Consider the following 22251-nt stretch of genomic DNA (forward strand, 5'->3'; position numbering starts at 1 on the left):
TATAAATCCCTCTCCCACCTGTGTGCTCCGAAGCACCTCTCACTCACATAGCTCAATTCTTATCAGCCAATGCCTGTCACGTGATCGAGGCTCTCTCACAGGCTCCAATTTTTTATTTGATTTTTGAATACATTTGCATTGATGTCAGAGTGACAAGAATGCTGAGTACCAGGCAGTTAAGCAAGTTTGGTAGGCTAATAATGTCCATCAGCAGCATCAGAGCTTGGAGAAGTTGAATTACCGTGACTAAACGGTCATGTGGAATTTGACTGCCGTCACAACTTGTGACCGCCGCAGTGGCGGTATTACAGTCACCGTAACAGCCATAGTTAGGTCACTCTTTAACCTTTTCCCTACAGATGACTCTCATCTTATGTAATCAGTTACAAGGCCAGGGAATGATGTGATATATGTGTGCGTGTCTGTGTGGACTTAAAAATGTTTGTGTGTGTGTGTATAATATACATATATATCTTTGTACTCATTTGCCCCAGTTGTACAGTCATTTGGCCCATAGACAGGGTAGAGGGGAAGGAAGTGTGATCAGAGAAGCCAACACATTCAGCTGTATCCAGCATGGCATCATCTTGTGTGGCACACGTTAACCTAGCCTGCATGGATCATTGGTTACCATGGCATCCACACTGTGCCCCCCTATTAGCCCCCCTCCCCCTCTGAATGCCCTGCCCTGATGGTGGCAAAGTGCCAGGCATTTAGTGTGTTTGTTTGTTTAGAAGTCAAACATATGCCTATACCCACCACCCCATCCTAAACAAACATATGTACTGTATTCACATGTACAACAAACAAGGTAAATGAAAGAAGACAGAAACAAAAACACACTTAGTAATAAACAAATAACAAACTCCAAGGTAGATATAGGAACACAGGAGGACATACACATACATACAAGCACGTGATGAGGCTTAAGTCTGTTGGAAATTAAGTAAATGGTGACAGAGAATCTTTGCAGGGCTATTTATAGAGAAAGCAATCTGGCCATGGACTATAGATAAGCCTATAACAGCTGTTGACTAACAATACTGCAGTGTACAAACACACACAGGGGGGCTTTGGGCAGTGTGGGGACAGAGAAAGAGTTCACACCAAGAAGCCAGACATGTCTGACAGTGTGGGTTACCAGTGTGAGTCAAATAAAGCCAGAAGCATAGAGCATAACCTTTAAAACATATACAGCTCAGGATACATATGGTTAAATGTAATGCATGTAAACTCAGAAAAAAAAAATAAACGTCCTCTCACTGTCAACTGCGTTTATTTTCAGCAAGCTTAACATCTGTAAAGATTTGTATGAATATAAGATTCAACTCAACAACTGAGACAAACTGAACAAGTTCCACAGACATGTGTCTAACAGAAATGGAATAATGTGTCTCTGAACAAAGGGGGGTCAAAAGTAACAGTCAGTATCTGGTGTGGCCACCAGGTGCATTAAGTACTGCAGTGCATCTCCTCCTCATGGACTGCACCAGATTTGCCAGTTCTTGCTGTGAGATGTTACCCCACTCTTCCACCAAGGCACCTGCAAGTTCCCGGATATTTCTGGGGGGGAATGGCCCTAGCCCTCATCCTCCGAGCCAACAGGTCCCAGATGTGCTCAATGGGATTGAGATCCGGGCTCTTTGGTGGCCATGGCAGAACACTGACATTACAGTCTTGCAGGAAATAACGCACAGAACGAGCAGTATGTCTGGTGGCATTGTCATGCTGGAGGGTCATGTCAGGATGTGCCTGCAGGAAGGGTACCTCATGAGGGAGGAGGATATCTTCCCTGTAACACACAGCGTTGAGATTGCCTGCAATGACAACAAGCTCAGTTCGATGATGCTGTGACACACCACCCCAGACCATGACGGACCCTCCACCTTCAAATCGATCCCACTCCCGAGTACAGGCCTCGGTGTAACGCTCATTCCATCGATGATAAACGCGAATCCGATCATCACCCCTGGTGAGACAAAACCGCGACTCGTCAGTGAAGAGCACTTTTTGCCAGTCCTGTCTGGTCCAGTGATGGTGGGTTTGTGCCCATAGGCGACGCTGTTGCCGGTGATGTCTGGTGAGGACCTGCCTTACAACAGGTCTACAAGCCCTCAGTCCAGCCTTTCTCAGCCTATTTAGAACAGTCTGACAATGTGTAAAAATTGTGTGTTCCTGGTTTAACTCAGCAGTTGTTGTTGTCATCCTGTACCTGTCCCACAGGTGTGATGTTCGGATGTACCGATCCTGTACAGGTGTTGTTACATGTGGTCTGCCACTGCGAGGACGATCAGCTGTCTGTCCTGTTTCCCTGTAGCGCTGTCTTAGGCGTCTCACAGTACGGACATTGAAATGTATTGCCCTGGCCACATCTGCAGTCCTCATGCCTCCTTGCAGCATGCCTAAGGCACGTTCACGTAGACGAGCAGGGACCCTGTGAATTTTCTGTTTTTCAGTCAGTAGAAAGGCCTATTTAGTGTCATAAGTTTTGCTAACTGTGACCCTAATTTCCTACCGTCTGTTAGCTGTTAGTGTCTTAACGACTGTTCCACAGGTGCATGTTCATTAATTGTTTATGGTTAAGTGAATAAGCATGGGAAACAGTGTTTAAACCCTTTACAATGAATATCTGTGAAGTTATTTGGATTTGTATGAATTATCTTTGAAAGACAGGGTCCTGAAAAAGGGACAATTCTTTTTTTGCTGAATTTGTGTGTGTGTGCGTGCACGCGTGCGTGTGTGTGCGTACTAGTGTTCATCCAGTAAGTATTTTCATTGAGCTGGTTAAGATACCATACCACATGACTCATGAATCATCTTACCGGTGTGTTCAAGAACAAACAAAAAAACCTGCATTCACTTGAGATATCATCCAAGGTCAGAAAGCAGGAGGGAGAACATTTGACTAAGACATACAAACACACACACACACACACATGTCCTACACATACAGTTGAAGTCGGAAGTTTACATACACCTGAGCCAAATACATTTAAACTCAGTTTTTCACAATTCCTGACATTTAATCCTAGTAAAAATCCCCTCTCTTAGGTCAGTTAGGATCACCACTTACGTTTAAGAATGTGAAATGACAGAATAATAGTAGAGAGAAAGATTTATTTCAGCTTTTATTTCTTTCATCACATTCCCAGTGGGTCAGAAGTTTACATACACTCAATTAGTATTTGGTAGCATTGCCCATAAATGGTTTAACCTGGGTCAATTGTTTTGGGTAGCTACCCACAATAAGCTGGGTGAATTTTGGCCCATTCCTCCTGACAGAGCAGGTTTGTAGGCCTCCTTCCTCACACACGCTTTTTCAGTTCTGCTCACAAATTCTCTACAGGATTGAGGTTAGGGCTTTGTGATGGCCACTCCAATATCATGACTTCGTTGTCCTTAAGCCATTTTGCCACAACTTTGGAAGTATGCTTGGGGTCATTGTCCATTTGGAAGACCCATTTGCTGCTGCTCCAGTTTCAACTGTTCTGCCTTACTATTATTCGACCATGCTGGTCATTTATGAACATTTGAACATCTTGGCCATGTTCTGTTATAATCTCCACCCGGCACAGCCAGAAGAGGACTGGCCACCCCACATAGCCTGGTTCCTCTCTAGGTTTCTTCCTAGGTTTTGGCCTTTCTAGGGAGTTCTTCCTAGCCACCGTGCTTCTACACCTGCATTGCTTGCTGTTTGGGGTTTTAGGCTGGGTTTCTGTACAGCACTTTGAGATATCAGCTGATGTACGAAGGGCTATATAAATAAATTTGATTTGCAACCAAGCTTTAACTTCCCTGACTGATGTCTTGAGATGTTGCTTCAATATATCCACATAATTTTCCTGCCTCATGACACCATCTATTTTGTGAAGTGCACCAGTCCCTCCTGCAGCACCCCCACAACATGATGCTGCCACCCCCGTGCTTTACAATTGGGATGGTATCCCTCGGCTTGCAAGCCTCCCCCTTTTTCCTCCAAACAGAACAATGGTCATTATGGCTAACAGTTCTATTTTTGTTTCATCAAACCAGAGGACATTTCTCCAAAAAGTACGATATTTGTCCCCATGTGCAGTTGCAAACTGTAGTCTGGCTTTTTTTTTTTAAATAGTGATTTCGGAGCAGTGTCTTCTTCCTTGCTGAGTGGCCTTTCAGGTTATGTCGATATAGGACTAGTTTTACTGTGGATATAGGTCCTTTTGTACCTGTTTGCTCCAGAATCCTCACACTTTGGGCAGTGTGGGGACAGAGAAAGAGTTCACACCATGAAGCCAGACATGTCTGACAGTGTGGGTTACCAGTGTGAGTCAAATAAAGCCAGAAGCATAGAGCATAACCTTTAAAACATATACAGCTCAGGATACATATGGTTAAATGTAATGCATGTAAACTCAGAAAAAAAAAATAAACGTCCTCTCACTGTCAACTGCGTTTATTTTCAGCAAGCTTAACACCTGTAAAGATTTGTATGAATATAAGATTCAACAACTGAGACAAACGGTCCTTTGCTGTTGTTCTGGGATTGATTTGCACTTTTCGCACGTTCATCTCTAGGAGACAGAATGCCTCTCCTTCCTGAGCGGTATGATGGCTGCGTGGTCCCATGGTATTTATACTTGCGTACTATTGTTTGTACAGATGAACCTGGTACCTTCAGGTGTTTGGAAATTGCTCCGAGGTATAAACCAGACTTGTAGAGGTCTACAATTTTTTTTCTGAGTTCTTGGCTGATTTCTTATGATTTACCCATGATGTCAAGCAAAGAGGAACTGAGTTTGAAGGTAGGCCATAATATACATCTACAGGTACACCTCCAATTGACTCAAATTACGTCAATTAGCCTATCAGAAGCTTCTAAAGCCATGTTGAAAGGCATATTCAACTTAGTGTATGTAAACTTCTGACCCACTGGAATTGTGATACAGTTCATTATAAGTGAAATAATCTGTCTGTAAACAATGGTTGGAAAAAGTACTTGTGTCATGCAAAGTAGATGTCCTAACCGACTTGCCAAAACTATAGTTCGTTAACAAGAAATTTGTGGAGTGGTTGAAAAACGAGTTTTAGATTACTCCTAATTGTATGTAAACCTAATTGTTTGTAAACTTCTGACTTCAACTGTACACACACAAGAGAAGAGAGAGTTGATAATGGTCACAAACACCCAAAACCTCAAATGTAAAGAGAGAGAAGCGAGCCGACACACTTTTCTGTTACGCAATCCAACCTCCGTCGTTCCAAACCCCTTCATGAAATAGCCCAAGTACAGTGCATCATGATTCAGGATGAGAGAAGGAAGGCTTGTGAGGCTTGAGAACTAACACTTGTCTGGTTGAATGGCTGACTGGATGTTTCTTAACAGGTAACAGGCTCAGGACATGCCTTTGCTCACCACTGTTCTGCCATTGAGAACGGCAGTTAACCCCCACAACAACTGCTGCCCGTTTAATGCAGCTGATTCAGAGGGGTTGGGTTAAATGCGGAAGATACATTTTTGTTAAATGACTAGGTATCCCCCTTCCCTTCTCTTTCCCCAACAGGTGTAGACTTTACAGTGAAACATTTGCTTAAAAATATATATATTTAGTAACAGTTAAAACATTTAAAATACGCAAGAATGTAGCTATATCCAGGGAGTACCAGTATTAGATCAATGTGCAGAGATATGAAGTATTTGAGGTAGATATGCACATGAAGGCAGGTTAAAGTGACTAGGCATCAGGATAGATAATAATAAAAGTAAAATAAAGTACAAAGTAGCAGCAGCAAATGATGAGTGTAAACGTGTATTAATGAGAGTGTGTGTGTGTGTGTGTGTGTGTTTGTAAAGTGTATGAATGTATGTTTGTGTTGTGTCGGTATGCGTGTGTGTGTGTTGTCTGTATGGGTTTTGTGTGGGAGTGTTAATGTAGTGTGTGAGTGTGCATATGGTGTGTATATATAGTCAGGTGAGTGTTCTTAAGGTCAGTGCATATAGTTTAGGTACCATTAATTGACTATTTAGCAATCTGGGTATTTAGCAGTATTATGGATTGGGGGTAGAAGCTGTCTCGGATCCTGGTTGTCCGAGAGTGGATGCTCCGGTACCATTTGCTTGACAGTAGCAGAGAGAACAGTCTTTGGCTGGAGTCTTCGGCAAATTTTCAAATCAAATCGTGCCTTCCTCTGACACTGGCTGATATAGAGGTCCTGGATGGCAGGCAGCTCAGCCTCAGTGATGCCTCCCAAAATAACACACAGTGTAGTAGGCTACCTCATCCATTATGAGTGCATGGCAGGTGACATGCAGCCACAAACTCTCCTGCATTGCCAGTGGGCAATAAGGGTCTAGAAAAATATATGGGCAAGATAAGGTCTCCAGCAACCTTATTCAATAAACGTGTGTGTTTATCACAGTGAGAATAAGGATAGGAAAGGGCAGGTCCCTTCCAGTAGAGGCTGCTGAGGGAAGGAAGGCTCATAATAATGGATTGACTGGCATTTATGGAATGGTATCAAACACGTGGTCATGTGTTTGATACCATTCCATTCCAGCCATAATACTCCGTTTCAGCCATTAGTATGAACCGATCTCTCCTCAGCAGCCTCCTCTGGTCCCTTCAGTATGCAGCATGGCTATACAGGATGGATAAGCATTAGCCAACAACAGTGTAAACCGTGATCATGAACTAGATTCAGCCCGCGGGACGATTTTTCTTGAGCATCGGTCAGGGGGCCGGAACATAAAATAATTTGTAGACTGCAAATTGACCGCAAGAAGCCCAAACATATGTGGTATTTGACAAAACCTCATCATTTTCCAACCTTGATTACGTTTGAATACGATCACCTGTCTCTCTATTATGCGTGGGAATACTTGATTTGATACAGATATCCAAAATGTAAATCACTTGGATCGGCTTTCCTGGTGTTTTTAGTATTTTATGTCCAACAATAAAAATATAACAATTGTTCCTCAGACAATTTGGGGGGCTAAATAAAACCACGGGCCGCCAATTGGGGAACCCTGGTGTAAATAGACCTCCTTCAAAAAGGGACTATAGCAGGCTCTTCCATCTGTACAATACTACTACCGCCACCAATAGTCAGTAGTGATGAACGGTAAATCTAACCCAAATGAACCCGTATCCGATCGATCCAACCCACGAGTTCAAATAAAATAGACGACTCTTTAGATATAATAACCACGGAAAGCTATAACACGGGCCGAATATCTGTTGCACTGGGTAGGCTACAGTTTCAGACAGGCACATGCACTGTCTCTGGTTTCGAGTGTTTCATAAATTACATGCCAGCCCCCATGTCACCGAGGAGTCGGCGAATTTCAAAGGTTACGCAGTCAGGCCTACCTACATTGTGACAAATAACTGCATGCATGAATGTACGGCAGACATTGTAGCATGTTACATGAAAAGCAGCCATTTATCATAGCAGTGAGAAATAACATCCGCGTCAATGTAAAGTGTACTGAACTCGCGGCAGCGGTACTGAACTTCCGTTGTTGAGCCCCCGAATACCGCTGAATTCCGATGCAAAGCACAAATTAATTGGCAACATGACATCTACAATGCGCACATGCATCGCTAATAACTCACCTTTTTATGTTGGCGACATTCCTTCACTTGCGTTTTGGCGTGAAATACAAGCCGCTATGCTGACAGCTGGGCACACCTAGGCTGCAAATCCAACTGATCCAGAGGCGGTGTTGCTGCTTCTCCAGCAGATAGCTAGCAGATCCGACCCGCTTGCTTACAGCTACACTAGGGTCCAAAGGGCTTGCTTTCAGCTGCACTAAGGTCCAACAGGCTTCCTGTTTAGATCAAGGCGGTGCTGGAGCGAGTAACTGCTCGGAAAACGTACCTAAATCGAGGTATGAGAAATGTGTTGTACACCGAATTTTTCCATTATCCAAACTGAAAAGTTTGAACTACTGCTAGTGTTTAAGTTCGTTTTTTTTATTTTACCTTTATTTAGCTAGGCAAGTCAGTTAAGAACACATGTTTATTTACAATGATGGCCTACCAAAAGGCAAATGCTGGTTTTGCAGGTTTTCCTACTTACAAAGCATGTAGAGGTCTGTAATTTTTTTAATCATAGGTACACTTCAACTGTGAGAGACGGAATCTAAAACAAAAATCCAGAAAATCACATTGTATGCTTTTTAAGAAATTAATTTGCAAGAACTACAGGAAACATATAATCTCTGTAATGGCAAACAAAGGTTTTTCTGATTGCTTTTCTGATGTATCAAATACTTTTGTCATGCAATAAAATGCAAATTAATTTCTTAAAAATCATACAATGTGATTTTCTGGATTTTTGTTTTAGATTCTGCCTCTCACAGTTGAAGTGTACCTATGATAAAAATTACAGACCTCTAATGCTTTGTAAGGAGGAAAACCTGCAAATTCGGCAGTGTATCCAATACTTGTTCTCCTCACTGTATATATATATATATAGATCAAAACACACATCATGACAAGAGAGACAGCACTACATAAAGAGAGACCTAAAGACAACAATGTAGCAAGGCAGCAGCATATGACAACAACATGGTAGCAGCACAAAACATGGTACAAACATTATTGGGCACAGACAACAGCACAAAGGGCAAGAAGGTAGAGACGACAATAGATCACGCAAAGCAGGCACAACTGTCAGTAAAAGTGTCTATGATTGAGTCTTTGAATGAAGAGATTGAAATAAAACTGTCCAGTTTGAGTGTTTGTTGCAGCTCGTTCCAGTGCTAGCTTGGATCTGCTGGCTCAGTGGTGGACAGACAGGGAATGGATTCTGGGGGGAGATAGAGGAAACGAGAGATGTGTGTAATAGGGGGCATTAGTGTGTAGGCAGTTATCAGCATGCCCCATATTTAGAATCTAATTCATTAATTAATTAGCAATTGATGCAGTGATGAGATTTATTTTTACCATTCAAAATGATTGGTTTCTTTTTTTCTGTAGAATTATAAATCAAATCGAGCTGTATTTATACAGCACATTTCAGACAGGGTATGCAACACAATGTGCTTCACAGGAAAAAAACTAGAAAAATAAAAACTGAAATATTTCCATCACAACAAACATAACAGGATAAAAAAACAAAAGAATAACAAAAACTGAATGACTAAAAAGCACCCTAAGGAAAAGCAAAGCTACAAAGGTGTGTTTAAGATCTCTTTTAAATATGTCCACAGTTTTGACCTCCCTCAGGTTCTCTGGCAGGCTATTCCAGAGGCTGGGGGCATAATAACTAAAGATTGCCTCTGCATGCCTCTTGGTCATAGGCTTTTGGATAGTTACAAGGCCAGTACCAGAGGATCAGAGGGACCTACTGGGCACATAACTTAAAAGCATGTCTGACATTTATTTCAGTGCGCAAACGTGGATTGATTTAAAAATAATCTTAAAATTCATTCTAAATCTCACAGGCAGCCAGTGCAGAGACTTTAAAACCAGTGTAATGTGTGCTTTCTGTCTGGTCTTGCACTGCAGCTTTCTGTATGTTTTGCAGTTGACCAATGGCTTTCTTGGGTAGACCAGACAGGAGATCATTACTGTAGTTAAGCCTGTTTGTAATAAAAGCATGGATGAGCCTCTCTATATCAGCCTGAGAGAGAAATGGCAGCACCTTGGCAATATTCCTCAGGTGTTAAAAAGCTATCATGGTCACATTCCTAATGTGGGATTCTAAATTGAGTTCAGAATCTAAAATGACACCTAGTTTTTTTACCTACTGTTTTATCATTATTGCCCATGAATTAAAATGTGCGACAAGATTCTTTCTCTGTGCTAACAATAACTACCTCGGTCTTGTCTTGATTTAGCTGGAAGAAGTTGTGAGTCATGCAAGTATTTAAATCAATAACACAGTCTAATAATTTAATCAGTGGCGTTAAAATCCTCTGGTGACACAGAAATGTAAAGTTGTGTATCGTCTGCTGTGCTTTCTGATAACGCTGCCAAGGGGTAACATATATACTGAACAGTACCGGACTCAAGATTATTATAACAGATTATAACAGAACATGGCCAAGATGTTCAAACGTTCATAGATGACCAGCAGGGTCAGATAATAATAATCACAGTGGTTGTAGAGGGTGCAACAGGTCAGGACCTTGGGAGTAAATGTCAGTTGGCATTTCATAGCCGATCATTCATAGTTAGAAACAGCAGGTGCAGTGGAGAGAGTCCAAAACAGCAGGTCCGGGACAAGGTAGCACGTCCAGTGAACAGGTCAGGGTTCCATAGCCACAGGCAGAACAGTTGAAACTGGAGCAGCAGCATGACTAGGTGGACTGGGGACAGCAAGGAGTCATCAGTCCTGAGTCCTGAGGCATGGTACCAGGGCTCAGGTCCTCCGAGAGAAGAGGGAGATAAAGAGAGAAAAGGAGAGAGAGAGAATTCGAGGGAGCATACTTAAATTCACACAGGACACTGGCTAAGGCAGGAGGAATACTTCAGATATAACAGACTGACACTAGCCCCCCGACACAAACTATTGCAGCATAAATACTGGACACTGTGACCCTGTGCCTGTGAACAGGGAGTGATTAACAATAGCTTGCACTTCTTCAGATCTGCAATTAAAAACTGTTTTGAAGGAGGTGGTGGGTATAGGATCGAGAAGGAAGTTAGAATGCTTAATTTGTGATATCACATTACTGAACATTTAATTTTTATTTATTTTTACCTTTATTTAACCAGGCAAGTCAGTTAAGAACACATTCTTATTTTCAATGACAGCCTGGGAACAGTGGGTTAACTGCCTGTTCAGGGGCAGAACGACAAATTTGTACCTTGTCAGCTTGGGGGTTTGAACTCACAACCTTCCGGTTACTAGTCCAACGCTCTAACCACTAGGCTACCGGGTGGTTTCCCTGGTTGACACAACCACTAGGCTACCCTGCCGGCAGGGAAAATAAATCCATAAATCCATAGTGCCTTTGCGTGTTAGGCTAGGGCACATATCATAAAACTTCTCATCAGGTCTTGCTTGACTGAGCCTAATGTTAATTATATTATCTCTGAAATTTACTGCAAACTCATCACATTTAGATGTGGAGGAAAATTCACATTTAGGATTTATCAGGCCATGAATGGCTGAGAAAAGCACTCTCGAATGATTCTGATTATTAGTGATCAAGTTAGAAAAATTAGCCCATCTGGCATTTCTAATTGCCTTATATATGTCAAGTTTCTCTCTCAGAATATCATAATGGACCTGCAACTTTGACTTTCTATACTTTCGGTCTCCCTTTCTGCAATTTCTCTTGAATTGATTAGTTTCTTCACTCATCCAAGGGGCTCTCTGTTTGGATGTGGCTTTTTTCAACCTTACTGGAGCTATGGTATCAATGGTCGTCCTTATTTGCTATTAAAGTTGTCAACTAAATCATCACAAGAGGAAGGCAGAATAGGTGAATGAGTATTGTTCATACACTCAATGCAATCTGTAGCAACTTCAGAGGTAAGATAGCATTTCTTAATAACGTGTTCAGTATTACCATGTGCTGTGGGTTACAAGCTAGTAAAAAACACACAGTGGTGATCAGATAAAGCAACATCGACAATGGAGGATATGTCAATAGAAGTCCCTTGGTAATAACCAGGTCCAGAGTATAGCTGTGGTTATGGGTGCACCCATTAACATGTTGGATAAAGTCCATAGAGCTCAACAGATTCATAAATTCAATGACCTTGGAGTAAGTCTCTTTGTCAACATGAATATTAAAATCGCCCAACACAATGATGTTATCATAGTTCTCAAGGATAGTAGACAATAGTTCTGAGAAATCAGTAAAGAAAGTGGGACAGTGCTTTGGTGGCCTATACAAGGTTATGGCCAGCACTGATGGCTGACATTTAAACAGTATAGCATGATGCTCAAAAGACCCAAAGTTGCTTCAATAAGAGCAACACTGCCGTCTGAAGACAGCCATGTTTCAGTGAGAAACATGCAATCAACTTTGAGCTCAGTAATGAGGTCATTCACAAGAAAGGTTTTATTTGTGATCTAACATTTAAAAGTGCCATATTCAATGAGTGTGGGCCACTCTGCCCATGGAGCATCTGCCTCGTGGTAACCAATGGAATAACAACCAAATTATTAACGTTACAACCATGTTTTCTGACAGTCTCCAATCTATCAGAATGGTAGGAGATTGCAGTTTGTGTAAACTCAATAGAAGGAGGAGTAAAAGGAACATACATACTCACAATAACCATAGTGCCACTTCTACAGGAGTTTAAATGGTTTTCAATTCCTCTGTTGCTTATTCTGACAGGGAGACCTGGAGCACTACCAGACCCTGTCCCTCAGTCTGACAGGGATGACTAGAGCACTACAAGACCCTGTCCCTCAGTCTGACAGGGAGGACTAGAGCACTACCAGACCCTGTCCCTCAGTCTGACAGGGAGGACTAGAGCACTACCAGACCCTGTCCCTCAGTCTGACAGGGATGACTAGAGCACTACCAGACCCTGTCCCTCAGTCTGACAGGAAGGACTAGAGCACTACCAGACGCTGTCTCTCAGTCTGAAAGGGAGAACTGGCGCACTACAAGACCCTGTCCCTCAGTCTGACAGGGAGGACTGGAGCACTACAAGACCCTGTCCCTCAGTCTGACAGGGAGGACTAGAGCACTACCAGACCCTGTCCCTCAGTCTAACAGGGAGGACTAGAGCACTACCAGACCCTGTCCCTCAGTCTGACAGGGAGGACTAGAGCACTACCAGACCCTGTCCCTCAGTCTGACAGGGAGAACTGGAGCACTACCAGACCCTGTCCCTCAGTCTGACAGGGAGGACCAGAGCACTACCAGACCCTGTCTCTCAGTCTGACAGGGAGAACTGGAGCACTACAAGACCCTGTCCCTCAGTCTGACAGGGAGGACTGGAGCACTACAAGACCCTGTCCCTCAGTCTGACAGGGAGGACTAGAGCACTGCCAGACCCTGTCCCTCAGTCTGACAGGGAGGACTAGAGCACTACCAGACCCTGTCCGTCAGTCTAACAGGGAGGACTAGAGCACTACCAGACCCTGTCCCTCAGTCTGACAGGGAGGACTAGAGCACTACCAGACCCTGTCCCTCAGTCTGACAGGGAGAACTGGAGCACTACCGGACCCTGTCCCTCAGTCTGACAAGGAGGACTAGAGCACTACCAGACCCTGTCCCTCAGTCTGACAGGGAGGACTAGAGCACTACCAGACCCTGTCCCTCAGTCTGACAGGGAGAACTGGAGCACTACCAGACTCTGTCCATCAGTCTGATAGGGAGGACTAGAGCACTACCAGACTCTGTCCATCAGTCTCTTAAACAGTTAGCAATGTTGCTGGAAATAATCCTGGAACCCCTGCAGTTGTGTTTGCCTGCACACACACACACACACACAAGTCAAATTCAGTCAGCTGTGTAGCCCATGACACTGTAGTCTGGGCTACACTCTGCTGTATATTAAATAAGGACCCCCAGAAGCGTTGTGTTATTACAGTCCCTAGCCACTCGTCTTATTAAACTAAACCCTTACTGTGTTTGCAGTAAGTGTGAAAGGATAGCCTGTTTTTACCTGTCCAATTATTTCAGATCTGTGAATATTAAAGAGTAGTTGTGGCTAAATATCTACATTGAGAATGGCCAGACTCTCCTTCCTCAGTTTGTTTGTGTGTGTTCCCATCTTTTTAATGCACTCACATTTGAAGGGCTGCTGATCATTGATATGCTTATTTCTACAATAGTCTATAGTGTTATAGACCAACAGAGGGCAGCCTTGCACCACAGAATTATTTAACACCCATTGGCATTGATTCTGTGTGTGTGTGTTTCTATATTTTTTAGGTTGGTACTGTTGTCCTATTTCACACATGTACACATTTTTATTATATGCATGTGAATTGGAAATGTGTTTTTTTCACATGCCAACTACCCCCGAGACACCCCTGGAGAGTGGGGTCACAACCAGGGATCAGCCATGATTGACATTGACCCTGGAGCAATTACACCCTTAACCACTCGGCTACCTATTTATGTGTGTTTTTGTATCCTATACCAGAGTCAAACATATTTTTTTCTCCACTCTCTGTCCCCCCACCTCGAAGCTTGTGGGATTCTTACGGCCCATCTGTGTGTGGAGACAAAGGGCCTATAGGCCCAGCTCTCGCCCAAGCCCCTGCTGCTGGAGTGGCCACAGACAATACCCCACCCCCCCTAGGGCCGAGTGAGAGAGATTTCTTTTGTCACTGGCCTACACACAATACTAATAATGTCAAAGTGGAATAATGTTCTTAATTATTATTATTATTATTATTTATTTTTTTACAAATGTATTAAAAATGAAAACCTGAAATGTCTTAAGTCAATAAGTATTCAACCTCTTTGTTATGGCAAGTTCAGGGGTAAAAATGTGCTTAACAAGTAATATAATAAGTTGCCTGGACTCACTCTGTGTGTGATAAGTGTTAAACATTATTTTGAATGACTACCTCATCTCTGTACCTCACACATACAATTATCTGTACGGTCCCTCAGTCGAGCAGGGAACTTCAAAATACAGATACAACCACAAAGATCAGGAAGGGTTTCCAATGCCTCGCAAAGTAGGGCACCTGTTGGTCGATGGATAAAAATAAAAAAGCAGACATTGAATATCCCTTTTAGCATGGTGAAGTTATTAATTGCACTTTGGTTGGTATATCAATACACCCAGTAACTACAGAGATACAGGTGTCCTTCCTAACCCAGTTGACGGAGAGGAAGGAAACCGCTCAGGGATTTTACCATGAGGCCAATGGTGACTTTAAAACAGTGACAGAGGTTAATGGCTATGATAGGAGAAAACTGAAGAAGGATAACAACATTGTAGTTACTCCACAATACTAACCTAATTGACAGAGTGAAAAGAAGGAAGCATGTACAGAATTAAAATATTCCAAAACATGTATCCTGTTTGCAACAAGTCACTAAAGTAATTCTGCAAACTATTTGGCAAATCAGTTAACTTTTTGTCCTGAATACAAAGTGTTATGTTTGGGTAAATGTAATTAAATACATTACTGAGTACAACTCTCCATATTACCAAGAATGGTGGTGGCTGCATCATGTTATGGGTATGCTTGTAGTCGTTAAAGACTGGAGTTTTTCAGGATAAAAAACAAATGGAAGGGAGATAAGCACAGGCAAAATCCAAGAAGAAAATCTGGTTCAGTCTGCTTTCCACTAGACACTGGGAGATTAATTTGCCTTTCAGCAGAACAATAACCTAAAATACAAGGCCAAATCTTCACTGGAGTTTCTTACCAAGGAGACAGTAAATGTTCCGGAGTAGCTGAGATATGTATATAATCTATGGCAAGACCTGAAAATGGTTGTCTAGCAATGATCAACAACTAATTTGACAAAGCTTGAAGAATTTTGAAAAGAGTAATGGACAAATATTGTACAATCCAGGTGTGCAAAACTCTTAGATTTACACAGACAACTCACAGCTGTAATCTCTGCCAAAGGTGATTCTAACATGTATTGACTCAGTGGTGTGAATACCTATGTAAATTTGCAAAAATGTATAAAAACATGTTTTCCCTTGATCATTATAGGGTATTGTGTATAGATGGGTGAGAATTAAATATGTTTAATCCATTTTGAATTCAGGCTGTAGCACAACAAAATGTTGGGTTATGGGGTATGAATACTTTCTGAAGACACTGTACATATATTTCAGGATGTTGTGTATCCCTGGAAATATTCAGAATTCATGTAAACATAACAGTTTGAAAACTTAGCTTATCCAAAAGAAAGTGGTCTCTTGGCACAATTTACCCCAGGTTTAGGGTAGATGAACATAGGGACAGGGTAGGCATAGAGGGACACATTTTTAACACATTGGGAAGAAAACATTTCAATTCTGTCCTAGAGGGAGGCAAACCCAACTGCCCGTCCCGCCACAAGGAGTTGCTAGAGTGCGATGACCCAAGTAAAGCCCCCCAACCAAACCCTCCCCTAACCTGGACAATGCTGGGCCAATTGTGTGCCGCCCTATGGGACTCCAGATCACAGTCGGTTGGAATACAGCCCGAGGTCGAACCTGGGTCTGTAGTGAAACCTCTAGCACTGCGCTAGAGTGCCTTAGACCGCTGTGCCACTCGGGAGACCCAGGGAGGCATTTGTCATCATTTGAACTTGACTAAGCACACAAATGTGTGGTGTCTTCAAAGTACTGTGCATAAAACTGACAAAGTGTTGTCATTAACCATTTCCTCAACTTGCACCTGGCCGAATTTCACAATTTACACCAAAGCCACCATTTTGACTATATAAGCCCACACAGCTACAAGGCTGCACTTTCTGCTAGGTTTAGGACCTCATATTGTAGCTTATAGAGACTCCAATTGATGTATAACCTTTGTAACGGCTCAACCAACCATTTGGCACAACTTACTCCACTTTCCCCTATGTGACATTTCCTTCATTTTCTCCTTCTAATTTTGCTTTGTGGCTTTAGTTGATGCAAGCTTTTTAGCTCTCCAAATTTACTTGAGGTATATTTTTTTATAGTTTATTTCATTGTAAATAATTAGCTTGAACAAAGTATTAGCCTAGTTTGTTTCAATAGGTTGTTTTGTTTTACGAATTAGACCCACAACATGCTTCTTCTGTATTCACAAAACTGACATGAATTTGCATGTAGAAAATCTTGTTTGTTTATAAATATTTAATGTTTTTCATGTAGCATTTGCTGTGCTGCTTTATGTTGCATTATTTATCAATGGGCTATCCAAATAATATTAGGCCTACAGCCTACAATTATTGTCCGTATTATTTATCCATCGAATAAGCTCTCTTTGTCCAGCCAATATGATGCTTTTTTTCGTTTGTCCATGATTCCCATGTCACCTCTCCCTAAATGTATGTGTGTGTGTGTGTGTGCGCCCGCGCCCGCGCCCGTCCCGGGGGATTTGTCAGACGGATGGGCTGTAATGCGGTTGTCTCTGCTCGTCTGCAGGAACACCTGCCCCTTCCGTGGGGAGAGCGTCTGTCCTCCCGCTGCAGAGCGAATCCCCAGCTCAGATCGCCTCTCCAATCTGGGGAAATGATGAAATAGCCTGGCGTCACAGATATCTTTAGTTTAGAAATGTTTTAGTCAAATTTCCACCTGAACGTTTGCCAGAATGCCCATACAACAACAAACATTTAAGAAAAAGCTAATAATGAAATTGTAGGCCTAAAGCTGAAACTGTGTCTCACCCTACCAAACAAAACACTGCAATCTCACTTGCAACCTCTGGATTTAACAGGGATTTCAAAAACATTTTGGGAAATGTTTAATAGATAAAATCCGATTAAAAAGTGCAATAAAGAGCAACAGTATTTGTTCTGTTGTCAGAGTATAAATAATTGTTATATATATTACAAATACATATGTATGTGCAAACACCAGACATAAGACATTACAATGTAAACATGAATTGATAAATACATAAGTTACTAAGCCTAATACAAAAACAAATAACGAATATAATATACAACATATCATATCTGTAAATAAGTGGCACTTATATTCTACTTTGAACTTCATCACTGATTTTAGCGAATCTCTACAGCTACAGATCCTTTAAATCAGCCCTGTCCGGAGAGAAGTTTCGCCATGGCAAGTATTGGCTAACAGGACAGCTTTTCAATACTAGGCTAATAAACCTATAAGAAGTAGGATCACCCGACATTATTGCGTTTTCTGACACTGCAAATTTGGATTCGATTGGGTAAGTCTGTGGGTAAGTCCAGTGGGGCAGCAGTTTCTTTCCTTCACAACACTGAGAAAGAGAAAGACATTAGGTCCTGTTTTACTGTGTGACTCTGGCCTAGAGTGGCAGCACACAGGGCACTTGGGCACACACTACAGGCACAGCAGTGCTCCCAGGCCAGATATATGTCAACAATGTCTATCAAGCATTCGTATGCAGTCCACCCTACACAGTCTCCATCTTCAGTCTTCTTCTCTCCTTCACTGACGGTGTCCATCCTTGACTGATGACCTACACATCCAGCACATGGTTGAGGTAGGTGATGTAGCAGATTGCGAGCCGGAGGATCTCAATTTTAGACAGCTTCTTGTCTGGCGGAAGTGTCGGGAGAAGCTTCCTCAGCTCGGCGAACCCAACGTTGAAAGCCTCGACGCGAATGCGCTCTCTTGTTGCGTGCGCGGACCGGTACTTGGCTGTAGCGCGCCTCCGCCTCCTCTTCTCCTCCCTGCTGAGGGAAGGAATGGACAGAGAGCGCGCCTTGCCTTCGCCCTCTGCGGGCTCCGCGGCCAGGGGGGCGCACTCCATCTTGATGCTGTTCAGCAGGGTCTCTGTGTCGGGCTGCCCCCAGGGCAGGTCAACGTCTGGCTGGTCAGGACTCAGCATCATCTTCAGGCCGTCTGTTTTGTGGTCTCTTTTCAGATCAAAGGTTCAACCCCTGTGGGAAAAATAGGATTTAGTATTATAACAAAGTATATGTGAGAGAATATGTTAAGTTTCTATGGACAATTAGATTTTCGATTTTTAAAAACGGAGAGAATATTTTTGCAAGATGCGCATGTTCGCAAACCTGTTCTGCGCTGTCCTTTGTGCTGATTCTAACAAATCACTTTCGTCTATGCTTGTTATGGTCTGATGTAGTTGCTTATTTCCCTGTTGATACAATGTGGAGTATCTGTATTATTAAAAAGCCCTTAAAAATATTTTTCGAAAATAGCTTATTCATAAAGTTTTGCAATTCTGTCTAGTCTTGACCCTTTTAAAACGGTCTCATCTGCCCATTTTATCGAATCAAATTTCCACAGGCTGCATTTAATTTAATCCTATAGCTGCGAACAGAGACCACCGAACACAGCAGACATTAAATCATCATCTGACTTAATTGAAATTAATTATTGGGAGAGCTCTGGATTCACGTGAGCAGCTGCCCATCTGTCTTGCAGACGATTCACCCGCTGTATGGTTGAATGACGCGCGTTTGAAATACGCAGAGACACAAACGGGATATCCTTTATATGTTGGGTCATATAAAGGAACCATGATTCATTAAAATAAGTTTACCTTTATTTAACTAGGCAATTCAGTTAAAAACAAATTCTTATTTACAATGACTGCCTTGAACTGCCTTGTTCAGCCGCAGAAGGACAGATTTTTGTTATAAAATATCGGTTCGGGGATTCGATCCAGCTACCTTTTGTGCACTGGCCCATCGCTCTAACCACTAGAATACCTGCCGCCTCATCATGTAACGTTTAGAGGGGATAACGTAAATGATCATAAACCACTGTAACTATTTCTATAGTAAAATAAATGCCACTTATAAAATGGAAAAATATATGCTTTAAAACCAACCAGCATAAATCAGTTATTAGTTTCACTTTGAGGAATGTTTCGACTCACCAATTTTAATTAGCTCAACTTTATCCAAAGGTGCACCCCTGAGGAGTTATTTCCACTGTAAAAACTCTCGTTGGTGTCACCCACGGTCACACATCTCCAACCCTTCTCATCAACATTTATTTGATTATAGGTGATACCAACTTCAAATTAGATGTTAGTCTATTCACAACTATTTTACGTGTCCATTAACTAATTATAAGCGGACGACAGGTGTTTCTGTTGTCGTTCTTTCGTTCTTTTCATTTGAGCATCACTTGATTGTTTGAGGACAGATTTTCTTAAGTGTTGTCTCTTGACCTCCGCTGAAGAAAACAAATGAGGTTGTTGTGAGGAGAGGGTGCGCTCGTGGAGAGAGTGACTCCTGTAGTCCGCCTTGTTTTTCCGTGATATTATGACGCGCTTTAGTAAACTGCATGCCAGGGACCATTCTTCTGTGAGGGGAACGATTACAGGGAATCCTTCCGCCTGCTCGTGTCTCACCTTCGCGCGTGCTGACTCTCTTGTGAGTGCCAGATTGTGTGAGAGATAAGAAGAGCCGAACCTATAATAAAGCCTCGCGGGGAGTGACTGCAGCATGAGGAATACATGAGGAATGGTATTGTCTGCCTCGTTGTTCTTTCACCCTCCCTCCTCCTCCTCCTCCTCTCCCCTGCGATAATATATAGACACTAATGGTGACATATCGTATTGGGTAAAGGTGCTAGTGAGATGATCACGATGTTCATCAGTGACACCACACATAACATATATCTTAATCAATTGATTGATGCAATGATTACCAATAGTTCCGGTAATGGTTTTTGTATGGATATGTAATCTCCAAAACACAAATAACCTCCATCACTGAATCTAACTGAAACACATGCTATCTTGTTCCACCATCCAGTCACACACCATGATGACCACCACAGCAGCCTGCTTCACAAGCACCTTTATTATTGAGTAAATAACAAGGTGTATGGTTCCCAGGCAACCCAGCACCTTGGTGGACCTGGTCATGGTGATGAGAAATTGATGTTTAACAGTTCAATAAGCTTATAGACGATCTGGGAGCAGTAAAATGGGAGAGAATATAGGGCTTTATCACTGTAAAACTACAGCAAAACACCTGCTTAGCTATCACTGTCACTGTAATTGGCCTGGGGAGCTAATAAAGCCACTCTACAAGGTTGGGAGGGTGAGACAGAGAAGCGATGGAGGGTATATTGGAAGTCACATGTTATACTGTATAACCAATGAGAGACATAAACAGATCAATAGCAAGCTCAATAGAGGTTACTCTTTTACTTGGACCAATTACCCAAATATCATGATATTAAGCTAATGCTACCATATTACATGTAAAATATGCCCCTTCTTACATAGCTGCAAAAGGGACATATGGACCCATGTTGTGGCCCCATCCCAATCAGATTGTGTAGGGGTGTCATGGGAATAGGGTGGCCATAGGGCCAGCCGCCATACTGTCAGACGTAACACACACTGTTACACTGTCACAGGGGAAGGGTATGTGTGTGCATGGGTGTAGGTAAGAAAAAATAGAGACAGTGTGTGTGTGTGTGTTGAGTGTGTGTTCCACAATAAAGCACCTGTCTACAGTAATTGGTCCATAGACTGCTGTACCCCTCACCTTGGGTCGTCACACACACACACACACACGCACACGCACACGCACACGCACACGCACACGCACACGCACACGCACACACACACACACACAGTTTCCCTGTTACTCTACATGATACGGCAGCACCACATGAAAGTTAATTTGTGATATACTTTTGTTAATGATTCTACTTTTGTAGGATTTTATAAATACTATGCAGATTAAGAAAAATGCCTGCATTACGAAGCCCACTAGATTTGTGTGGGAAGTAATTTTGAGTACTATGAAAAGGAAGTGTCTCAGTTCCATGTTGTCCTCGTGGTGTGGTGCTGTAATTGTGCAACAGTATATTCAGTTGCCGATCACCCAGACGGGAATGATAGATCACACCTATTGATTTTCTGTGGTTCCTTTTGACAGGAGGACAAATTGGGAATCCTTTCAACAGCTTAATTCACCTTAAACACTGAATCAATGGAGATCAATTGTACCAAACTGTGCTCAGTCCAGAATAACCGTACCCACTGGGCAAAAGCTGGTTGAATCAACATCGTTTCCATATCATTTCAACCCCAAAAATCTTTTGGATGGCGTTGAATCAACATTGGAAAACTAGTTGGATTTGCAAAAAGTCATCAACGTAAGGTCAGGTCGTACTTTTCTTACCCAACTTTTAACCTAAATCCAATGACATGGTGATCATCTCACATTGAATTCACGATAATTGACAACTCAACCAAATGTAAATCAAAACTAGACGTTGAACTGACATCTGTGCTAATTGTATAGTACAAGATAAATAATATGTCAACTTTGTTGTGAAGATCATTTCTGTGTGGCTGAATCAAAGTAAGATTCTCCTCCTTCTCTTCTTCCTTCTCTCCTCGCTCTCTCATTCTCCCCCCCTCTCTCCTGGGTGTACCCCTGGTCTGCTCTAGCCTGGACACCATCTGTTCCATCATGGAAACGGAATGAGGGAGCCTCAAACCTCTAACCATCACCTCCTCTCTCATCTGTCTCTGTGTGTGTGAAACCACGTCAATCTGGGCCCCTTAAAATATGGATCCTTCCTTTGTAGGCTCAATGTTCCATTGTGAATTCCAATAAAATGTATGTGTAATTCTGTGTGTTTGTGCCTGTCAGTGCGTGTGCACACTCCCTGTCACCCTTGAGTCCAGGATGCATTTGAGGAACGTCTGCTTCTCTATATTAACCTTTCTTTTTCCTTCCTT

At 42.4% G+C, this 22251-nt stretch overlaps 2 protein-coding genes across 2 annotated transcripts in view; both read right to left on the bottom strand.

Annotated features, from left to right (window-relative positions):
- The window catches only part of LOC118385827 (vang-like protein 1), a 52924-nt gene extending 45029 nt beyond the window's left edge, over positions 1 to 7895 (bottom strand). The window contains exon 1 of the mRNA XM_052522350.1: positions 7596 to 7895. The gene's annotated coding sequence lies outside the window, so the exon portion shown is untranslated. The remainder of the gene's footprint in view (positions 1 to 7595) is intronic.
- Positions 7896 to 17216: 9321 nt separating this feature from the next.
- Positions 17217 to 19935, bottom strand: LOC118386218 (helix-loop-helix protein 2-like). Its single transcript, XM_035773767.2, has 2 exons — positions 19414 to 19935; positions 17217 to 18451 (listed from the first exon to the last, which is right to left on the bottom strand). Exon 2 carries the CDS (start codon positions 18400 to 18402, stop codon positions 18028 to 18030), a length of 375 nt encoding a protein of 124 aa, XP_035629660.1. The 5' UTR covers positions 18403 to 18451; positions 19414 to 19935; the 3' UTR covers positions 17217 to 18027.
- Positions 19936 to 22251: the final 2316 nt, after the last annotated feature.

The sequence above is a fragment of the Oncorhynchus keta genome, chromosome 7 (genome assembly GCF_023373465.1).
Source record: "Oncorhynchus keta strain PuntledgeMale-10-30-2019 chromosome 7, Oket_V2, whole genome shotgun sequence".
Taxonomy (NCBI): domain Eukaryota; kingdom Metazoa; phylum Chordata; class Actinopteri; order Salmoniformes; family Salmonidae; genus Oncorhynchus; species Oncorhynchus keta.

Bases quoted from the DNA above. Each gene is read 5' to 3' on its own strand.
- LOC118386218 (XM_035773767.2), bottom strand. From the start codon at position 18,402: ATGATGCTGAGTCCTGACCAGCCAGACGTTGACCTGCCCTGGGGGCAG.